The sequence below is a fragment of the Cystoisospora suis genome (genome assembly GCF_002600585.1).
Source record: "Cystoisospora suis strain Wien I chromosome Unknown contig_4272, whole genome shotgun sequence".
Classification (NCBI taxonomy): Eukaryota; Apicomplexa; class Conoidasida; order Eucoccidiorida; family Sarcocystidae; genus Cystoisospora; species Cystoisospora suis.
The window spans coordinates 1,600-11,516 of NW_027157064.1; the positions used below are offsets into that span (position 1 = coordinate 1,600).

Sequence of the window (9,917 nt, forward strand, 5' to 3'; positions counted from 1 at the left end):
AACAGCGAGGATGTGGCGCACTGGCCTCAACACTGCTCATCGAGGGGCCGGTGTTCTGGGCTGCGTGTCGTGACTCCAAGAAAAATTAACTGCAGCGTTGTTTATACCACATAACCAGTTTGGAAGGGAAAGTGTAGCATAGATAGAGAAAAAAAGGCAAGCGACTCGTTCCGAAAAGGTTGACCACCATCTCATTTGAGCGATTTTTTTGCGTATAACCTGTGGCCAAGGCCTGTGGCACGTCAAAGGTCGACGGGAGAACAAGAAAAAAAAGAACTTAGAGGCACCTATTTCGTAATATGCTGTAGAAGGACGAGTCAGGGACACGCATTCGTAAGCGGTGGGAACCGGGAGTAGCGGTGTGCTGCCAAAGATAGTGCACTGAAGAATAGGGAACAAGGTGCCTTATGTTTTCTTTCTGATTCGTCACTCTGCTGTGGGGTCAGAGAGTCTGAGCGCGGGGTGCGCCGAGGGCTTCGAAAGCCGTCACTAGTGCGCTTGAAGCAGGCGATAAACGGGTGTTGGGAAGGATCTCGAACTGCCGAATTCGACATGCATCTTCGGCAGGACACGGGCGACCACTCACTCAGGCCTCAACCCGTGCCAACCACCTCGGTGCCTGAGGGGACACGGTCACGAACAGGCACCTACACGGAGACAGTGCCTGGCGAGTGGAGAGGGTAACAAACTGTCGGGCCCCCTGAAGCTGTTAGTTTGGACGCTGTGTCACTGAGGAGAGTCCACAGAAAACGAGCCGCTGTAGTGGTGTACACGTAGGTCCTTAGTCACGGGTCTAGATGCAGAAGGACCGACACTGCCGCTGTCCAGCGCCGCACGCTCGCCCCATCGGGAGCTCTAGTGGACTTCCGTCCAAGCGTGTGGTCGCCTCTTAGCTCCCAGGGGAGTCGGAGGACGCGAAAAGATGTGGATCCTACGAGTGCACGTGCCGCCTGCGAACGGAAAGCCAACTTGGGCGGCTACTGACGCCTGTTGGCGCGGCTCCATTAGAATGACAGTCGAACAGTTGTCCTCTGCAACCGTATCAGATTCAGTGCCTGGACGCAGCCCAACCTGTGTTAACTTGTCGCGAGAATGGGGGCATTCCTCCGTCATCGGGCTACCGCTTGAATGCCTGCACTATCGAACGCGCACAGCAAGACGGGTTCACGCAAATTGGTGGGGCGAAGTTCTGAACGTCTGAAAGGACTTTTTTCATTCGCTCTCTCCCCCTCCTCGTCCCACATGCGTAGGCTAAAGGAGAAACTAGCTGGCATTGCCTTTCTCATCCACATGCTCGTCAGTTACTATTGCCTCACTGGGAATTACCGTACAGCCTGTTACTTGGGCCTTACCAGTTGACGTACTTCACCACGCGCTCGCGCCACGAGACAGACCCTACATTTCTTCCCGCTGTTCCCGGCCAGCTTTCGAGGCTTCCTCTGCTCTACCCCCTTTGTCTTCGGATGGTATGGACGAATGGGAAACCTTGCCGGGTACTAAGGCTATCCACTGGTTGGTGCGTGGAGGGATGGAAGCACCATGGGATCAGACAGGGATTGCGTTGCCCGGAAGTAAGTGGTGCTTGTTTTGTGTCCGGGGTTTCCATTGTCTTCTGCCGTTTTCTTCGGCGACTGCTGCCCGAGGTTCCACCCCGTCCCGCACAAATTCCCGTCCTTTTTTCTCACGTTTCTTCGAACTGCCGCGATGAACTCTTCTGCGTGCCGGGGTGCGCTGGAAGATGAACAAGCAATCACGACAGTGAAAAGTGTCTCGCCGGAGCAGTCCCACTGTAGGCGGATACGTGAAATTTCTTCACATCCGCGCGCAGCTTGGGCTGCCTTCTTGCAGCAGCTTTTGTCCGCGAAGGTGCGCTGACCCTTTCTGTTTTTCCCAGTGAGGCTGTTTTCTCCAGTCCACATAGGAGACTTGCGAATGGTCACACTCGCACAAGAAGGCGTCTCAAGTTTTGGACAGCCCACTCTACCGGTGGCGCATAGATTTTTTCGTCTCTTTATTTTTCGTTAGGGCCCGAAGGCAGTAGTATACCCACTGTCGATCCCGCTGTCTCGGCGTTGTTTCGCATGTGCTTCCTTTATAGGTGATGACCGCGTGACAATACTGAATTTCTTGCAGCAGCTGGCTAAAGGGTGCGGTCTGCGTACAAACTGCAGGAGTGTCGTTTCGGGGTGTGGACTCAATGTATGCGTACGTGTACGGTTTCTGCTATGGCAATTAATGTTTGTATTCGCAGTAAACAGCAACGGGGCTCGGGAACCACTACGCACTTCGCATTCTTTTTTTGTGTCCATGGATCACTTACAAGAGTGCGTGTATGTCGATTTATTTCGTTCTGTCATCCGGATCTCCTCAGCTCATTGACCAGGTCTTCGGGACTTCTGCAGCTGCTTTGAGAGAGTGGAACCTCGGGCATTCCCACGGGTGCGAGGATTTACACTCAAGGCCGGTGGGGATCTCCCCTAAGATGTGCACCAGACTGCATTAGCCCGAGCCACTGAAAGTGCTTAGCCAACTGTCGGAGAAGACCAGGCACGTTCCGTATCTCTGCGTCTTCTCTCTTTCGTATTTCTTTAATGGAAGAACTCCCTAGCGCTTCCCGTCTCGCCGCCGGTCCGTATTTGCCTTAGGTGATGAGATGGCGAGAGGCTGAAGAGCTTTACAAAGGACTACAGAACGGCTGCGTATCGAGGGATTCTCAGCTTCCCTCGTTTCGTGATTTCTTCGAGGAATGCGCTGAGGTCATTACCCCAGCCACAGGGCTGTCCTTGCGGGTGAGTAAGAGCTTTGCTTTTTACCGTACGCGAAGGGGCGAGCAATAGCGTGTAACTTTGTATTTTCCGTGTGTACTGTCAGTGTGACGTACCGATCGGACAGCAGAAGTTGTACAGCTGAATCGCACCGAGAGGCTAAGTGATTCACGTGCAGACGTTTCGTATCCTTTGGCGCCCTTTGTACTCCGCTCTCTATTGAGTAAGAGAAAGCGTAGCCAAGCCCAACGGCTGCTAGGTTCTCGGTAGGGAACGTCTCGCGCTGTTTGCCCGGTTTCTCGCCAGCCTCCGCGTTCTCCCAGAGTCTCAAAAGCCCGTCACACCAGGTTTGTTGTCATTCATACTCTAGTAGTAACAGGGTGTATGATTCGACAAGGGCTGTATCCGTATTAATGTAAAGGTCAAACCTTTCCTGGAAGGACATGCGCAAAGTAGACAGGCGCCGTGCAGGCGGCGAGATGTAGAGACATACGGCGGAGAAAAGAAGCACACTATCAATGCCCATCCTGGGTATGTTGTCCTGAGCTGTTGTCCCACAGAAATTCTTCTGGGATGGGAGCGGCCCCGAGCATGCGTGGCTCGCACTGACGAGCGAAGCAGAGGATGATTTTTCTTCCGGTCTGAAAATGCTGAAAGTCCTAGCGCGCGTGTCCAGGAGCTTCTCTACTCAGCATGTTCAAGTATACGAAGGTGCGGGTGGCATCACAATTGCTTCATCATCATTCTTCCTTCTTTATGTCGTTTGTATTTTAGCTTTCCCACTTCTTACTGCATCTCTCCGTTCCTTCTTCAGCACTGTATGTGAAGACGTTTTTCGCGGAGCCCGTTGTAGTCAGCCCGACTCGTGTCGCCGATCTCTGCCACCGACACTGGAGATACCGCGTGCTAGGGAGCAATATCCTTTCCTTTCCCTTGAGGCGTGTCTCTTCGTTTCTCTGCCTTCGGAATCGAAACGTTTGATTCCTACTCATACGCATACCTTCGTGCTATTGGAAAGCGTCCACAGGCTTTTCAACGGAAATCGTCGTCTGTATGTTCTGGTTGAAAGAGAGCTTGTAATCCTACCATTCAGTCAGGATGGATGATATAGCACTGAATACAGTATATATATGTATATACATTGGATACTTTTTCAGATAGGCTAATCCCACAGAGGCAAAGCTAGGGTCTTTCCGTGGCACATGCATCCGTCTCCCGTCTGTGCATGGCCACGCCTTGCATCATGGTTATTGTTCACTGGAAAAAGGCACACTTGCACCTGACGGCTTCACAAGCGGCTCTGTGGTCGACGCTTTTCCAGCCCTTCGCTTCATTCTTCCTGTTGATGTTTCTTCACATGAGAAAAACACTGTCGCAGATAGGGCGAGCCTTGCTACGTCATTCTTTTGCACTTTCTTTCACAGCATGCGTACCCAGTTGTTGATGATTAGCGTTTCTCTACAGTCAAACAAGCGCATGTCGTCAGCGGTGGTGTGCGCCACTATGCTTGAGACACGAGTTTTCTTATAACTTACGAGAGAGATTTCGTCTTTTTCTCTTCTCCGGATTGCTGTCCTCTGTTTCACTGTAGCTGTCACAGGTCATCTCCTGAAATCTCGTAAGTCTTCGGTACGAAAGCTCCTCCGTCTCGTTTCTCCGCGGGGTGTACTCGTCTGTCCGGTGAAGCTTTCAAGAATGACTGAAGGACAGATCTCTGTTCGGTTTTTTGGTCTCTCCTTTCTCTGTTCGTTCCTTTTGGCCTCTCCTTTCCCTGTCCGTTCCTTTGATCTGTCCTATCGTCCTCTAACCTTCTGTCTTTTCTCTTTTGTGGCCCGTGGAAGGTAGTCAGCGGGGACGTTTCTTCTGTTCGCTATCGAGGGAAAGGGTGTCTATAACTCACACAAGCTGGATCCCTTCATTCCCTCCAGATAACTTCACCTCCAGCGAACTCGCCCATCATTTTTTTTCGAGAGGGTGTCGTCTAACGTTTTCTTTCTCTCGACCCCGTATAGATTCTTCTCTTCATGGAGAATATGGACGTATGTATAGAGCTCTTTGGATCCCGACATCAGTCAGGAAGACTACGAACCGGACGCGGCTCTTGGAGGAAAGAAGATGGGAAAGTCTTCGCGCTGTCCAAAGTTTTTCGTTCCTTCTTTTAGTTTTTGTAGGCATGCAGCCTTTTCGTCTCCCTCTAGGCCCTCCTGCGTCTTATCAGTGAGCGGGAAAGACGGAATCTGTAGGTGATATTCGGTTGTACCCCTGCCTTCTTGGCGTTGGTGAGGTGTTCGGTTTGCATACAAGATGTACTGAATACTTCCTGATGCTGTGCTCAGCAAACCGCTTCCCGAAGTGTCCCCCGCTGAGCTCGTTATTTGAGATGTCGGATCTTTCTAGGGCTGGTGCCTCTAAAGGATTGAGAGTGTTGACCTTGTGGCTTCCGGACATGGGAGCTGCCGTTTTGTTCGTATTGTTCGTTTCTGTTCTCGTGTTTTCGGGACACCTACGTCTTCTGATGAAGCTCAAGCATAGTCTCAGATTCCAACAACATAGGGATATTGATCTTCTCTTTCTTTTGTATTCTTCAGGCCGTCCCATGTCTCTGCTGGAATGGACCCGCCTTTGTGCTTTCAAAGGGGTCAAGTCCGCTCCCTTGTGTAAGTGTTGTTCTTAGCAGATACATGCGTCCGGCCTTTCTCTGTCAGATAGGATACTTACACCCTAAGGCTAAGCAAATTCACAGCCGAAGAAGAGTGAATAGCGGCGAGGTGAACTAGGGAAGATGTCAAGGGGGCCATCCAGGTCTGTTTTCATTTTCCTTTGGACGGTAACAGGAACAAATAGTATCTGACGACGCGTGACACTGGCCACGGGAAGAGATGACAGAGTAGGACAGCTGTTTGCACCAAACGTCTGTTGTGGGCGTCGATGATACTCGCTCCTCGTGGACGGAAGACTTCAAGGGCGAACACGCAGCTTACAGCAAAGAACAACCAGACGTGACATGGACTTGTATGCACAATGGTAGGCTGCCGTCTATGGGACTCGGCGTCTACACTCCTCATTAAAAGACTGTCGTACAAGATCACGTGTCGCACGTACCTGCCCCCCCCTCTAGGTGTCCGTCAGTATGGCCGTCTCTTCCACAAGCGCGCACTAGCTTAACTCTGGCGATCCTTACCCATGTAACGTAGGTCATCAGACTAACTTAACTCTGGCGATCCTTACTCATGTAATGTAGGTCAAGGAATTTGGCGAACGTGAAAACCACTGGGCCCGCCCCAGCGCAGCAAGCTCTCGCGCACACTTAGTTCCTCGTGTCTTCGCGCTGTAACAGATCACTTAAAGAAGCCTACTGGGGCTTTGTTACTTAGCGCTTCTCGCTTCCTGGGGGCAAGTGCGCTGAGTGTCTTCATCGGACGTGTGTTTCTACTACGGGTTTGGTCTACATCCTTCAGTACGTCTACTACTTGAGAGCCGTCTTCTCGAGGTGCGAGGTTTGGAGTCAGGTTTTGATGGCGCGGCAGGTCTCGTTCTTGGTCCTTGGGCTTTTTCGGTAAGCAAAAGGCACCAAGTCGTATACCTGAAAAGTTGCGGCCGGCAGGGCTTAAGATGCAACAACTTTTTCGTGAGGGCGTAGACTCAAGTCTACGTTTATGACGAAGTGCATACTCCGTACACACGTTGGACCGGCTGACAATTTCTTCTAAGGACTGAAGTTAATGTACAAGTTCCGGGTACATGAGAAACGCGCGTATCAAAACTCTTAGACGCAGGGATGAGAACTGGTTCCTACTTTCTGCTCTTGTATTCAATGCGAATGCAGAGATACTGCTGTCGTCCATATAGTGCAGTCGCTCTCAGTCTTAAGTGCGTTAGCAGCGGACAGTGGCGGTATGTCCGGCCCACTTAACGAAGTGTCTTCTGTCTGTACAATGGAGCAGGAAGCAGGCGGGCCACGCGGTTGCGTTCAGAGGCATCGGCCGCTGCTGCTTGTCGGACACAGTGTAGTAGGATCAGCAGAGTGAACACACCTGACGAGTGGTTTCCGTTCTAGTGTTGCGTTGTTTTCGTATAGGACAGACTGCAGTGTTTGACTGCTGTACTACCCGGAGAGGCTTCATTCAGATGCAGTTGTTGTCGGCACCCCGCTGTTGTGAACGTCAGTCTCTCCCGCATTGTACTTCTGGGTTCTTGAAATACTGATCAAGAAGGACCGAAGGTCTTACACGATTCCGAACTGCGACCATGAGAATAGGTCACAACGTACTGTCACCATGAGGCGCGTTGTATCGTCTCTTTTTTTGAGCTGTTGATACCTTGCCTTATCCTCATGGTCAAGTGTTGTCTGGACGGGCGGCGTCACTTCCCTAAAATGACCTCTCGGAAGGTAGCTGTATTTCTGACCAACCAGTTTCATGGGCTTTTTGTTTTCCACGTCGTCATACGTTTGTGTGCATTGACTGACTAAGTGATCTAGGGTCGTGGTGTACAACGTCCACGGGGAAAAGGACAAGCAAATGCACTGGGCTGACTACTCCGTGTTCCTGAATTTCTACACGTGCAACTCTAGTTTTCCATGGCCACAGCTGCCAGCGTGCTATCCCAGTTCTCGTGCCCTGGGAGTTGCGTGTCGGGCAGCGTTGTAGGGAGGACATTTTACACCTGCGTAAGCGACTGCTACGCAAATCGGCACTCTCTAAGTACTGAGTGAAGCCGCAATGATGAATCACCGTACTGTCAGCCCGACAACGACGCACTCAGACTGGCCCTTCCCGGCTAATAACCGGCGCGAGGCGAAGGCGCCGAGGCCATCGCTGGAGAAACCCCTGGCGTGAATCTTGGTCGCAACTGCCTCTCTACGTTGTGGCTGTAATACATGCCGAACAATAAGCCTAGAACAAGCTTCCGTTCTACGGCTGTACTAAACTTACGAGGGAGAACTGTCCTTGCACCTTCAGCATTCGCCGAGGCCGGAAAGAGGCCCTCGTCGTCGCAGCGGGTGCTATAGAAAGGATCGAACCAGAGTCGTCGGGGCCAGTGGCGGCGGGCACTGAGGCGATATCTTTAGTAACCTGAGCGGCCTAGTCTGTGTACACATGTTTCCTGTGTTTCTTTCGCGTCCTGCTTCAGATAATACGTGTAGAAGTATAGCATGACGTGTCCGAGTGCCGTCTGTCAGTAGGGCATCTCAGAGTGAACCGAGCGCTTTACTTTCATTTCTGGCTCGTGGAGTCTCGCCGCGGTGTTGGCGCGGTGGCCGCCTGTTATGTCTTGAAGACTGGATGATTTTTGTCTGTATGATTCTTCACAGGCATTCCGGTGCGGAAACGCAAACTGCCCTGCGCAGTACCATGCGGAATGCATCAGCCGGCTCCTCCGCTTAGGGGGCAGTCGTGTATCACCTGGAGACAGACTGTGTCCCGAGTGTGGAAAGCCCTGGCAAGGCCGGTCTGCTGGAACCGAAGACCTTTCGCAAAGCCTCGACGTGCTGCAGTAGATCTAGACGCAGCTTTCAACATACTTGCTGAGATACCAGAAACTGGCCCAAACTGCTAAACTCTCGATGTACGCAGAGGAACGATTCCATAAAATATTAACACGTGCTGGAATCTGAACGTGATTCTTCAGATTCCAGCACGTGTTAGTATTCCATGGAAGTGTCACTTCTGACCGTCTCACAGTGTGGCGACGCAGCTCCCGTTCCCGATCACGTCATCCTTCCAAGTCAAAAGTGGGGTGTTTTTTGCCGTAAAAGGCTTGGAGAGGACAAGCTACATCGATCGGACTGCATCCGGTACTTTCTGTCTACAGGTATTGTGTGCTACAAACGAGCCTCGAATGGGGGCTCTCCGAAGTTCTCTCGTGTCAACAAACGAAGTTATCTAACTTTTTCTCTTTAAGGATCCTGCATATCCATGCAGAAGCATTCTTCTCGGGTGTGGCGCGGGGAACACTGAATGACTACTAAGAAGTTACATACCCGCTCGCGTAGGGCTGGCAGGGGGTACGTACGTTCTGCCGAATGTCCGGTGCTTCCATCTGGGCTGGGGGGGGTGAGAGCACTGTTAGCATCAGCGACAGGCGTGTACCACGGTGCGTGAATGAGAACCCAGTGTGTTGGTCAGGAAGCGAGTCCGCTCCACGGGAACATCTCTGTTTGATAGCGGCAGGAGCTCCGCGGCAATTAGTTTTGCGAAGATAGACGTAGGTCCATAGTGCCCTGTTTTTCCATTGTCTGTCTCTGAGACACCTCTCCTCGGAGTACATCGCGACGTGCGAAAGCGGATCACATTGGGACGGTAACTGTCGTGAGAAACAGAGTTTCATGCACAACCTAACAACAGGTTCGACTGACGCGACAGGCGGCCTCGTGAAGAGCACTGCAGCCTGCGGTAGGCGAGCCTTTGGCGTTCTCATGTTTTATGGACTAGTGCCACGAGGACAGGCTGTGGCTCAAGGGAAAATCGCAGGGCTCCCTTGGCCGGGAGGTGACACTCGCTTTAGGAGCTACTATGTTCCTGACACCACTTCTTGTTCTTCATGCAAGTGAACAGAAGTACCAGCAGTAAACACAAAGTGGATGTAACAGCCACTTGAATCAGAAGTGTGGGCCACAGCGTCGATAGTGGATCTGTACGCTTGTTGTGTTACTATGAAATGCTTACCGAAGCTGCCGTTGTGGGATAGACGAGTTCCGCAGAGACTGAAAATCAAGCAGTCTCAACGGCACCATTCCACGATTTTCTAGGGAGCCGACTGATTCTCAGAATTCAAGTAGAATCCGGGCATGCAGTAGACTTTGGCGCCTTTCTTTGACGGACGACGACAGTTGCAAGAGTTATTTACTGTAAACGACGTGTATAGACCCTCGGAGTCCGCGGAGTCACAAGGCTTCATCAGAAGGATACTCTTGTCTCCGGAGACATCAAAAGTACCAGCAAGTCCTTCGGTTCTGAGCTTTGGGAAGTTAGTGTGATGCGATGGTGTCCGCAGGGATATCAGTGGTGGCGGAAAAAAGCGGACCGTCAGTTATGACGGCCTTTTCAGCGGAGTAATCAGACTGCTGAAACTGGTAAAAGTCCCCATCTGTACTGTCCTCTGGAGAGAATGTACGATGTTCCCTCCTGACTGTAACGCCCGCGCTTTGAC

The 9,917-nt window shown here is 51.7% G+C and overlaps 2 protein-coding genes across 2 annotated transcripts; both read left to right on the plus strand.

Annotated features, from left to right (window-relative positions):
• Positions 1 to 857: 857 nt before the first annotated feature.
• Positions 858 to 8,634, plus strand: CSUI_007893 (transmembrane). The gene is made up of 7 exons (XM_068068036.1): positions 858 to 1,866; positions 2,646 to 2,789; positions 3,326 to 3,476; positions 4,357 to 4,383; positions 5,354 to 5,422; positions 6,224 to 6,321; positions 8,080 to 8,634. Exons 1-7 carry the CDS (start codon positions 1,705 to 1,707, stop codon positions 8,263 to 8,265), a joined length of 837 nt encoding a protein of 278 aa, XP_067919987.1. The 5' UTR covers positions 858 to 1,704; the 3' UTR covers positions 8,266 to 8,634.
• Positions 7,493 to 7,816, plus strand: CSUI_007894 (uncharacterized protein; the record flags this gene model as incomplete). The annotated part of the gene is made up of 1 exon (XM_068068037.1): positions 7,493 to 7,816. A coding segment is annotated over one exon (165 nt), but the record flags the coding sequence as incomplete, so codon positions are not given.
• Positions 8,635 to 9,917: the final 1,283 nt, after the last annotated feature.

What these genes read in the sequence shown, in the direction of transcription:
- CSUI_007893 (XM_068068036.1), top strand. Translation starts at nt 1,705, where the DNA reads ATGAACTCTTCTGCGTGCCGGGGTGCGCTGGAAGATGAACAAGCAATC. An exon ending in CCACAGGGCTGTCCTTGCGG is followed by an intron (nt 2,790 to 3,325) that starts GTGAGTAAGAGC and finishes GTTGTCCCACAG; the next exon opens with AAATTCTTCTGGGATGGGAG. An exon ending in AGGTCATCTCCTGAAATCTC is followed by an intron (nt 4,384 to 5,353) that starts GTAAGTCTTCGG and finishes TGTATTCTTCAG; the next exon opens with GCCGTCCCATGTCTCTGCTG.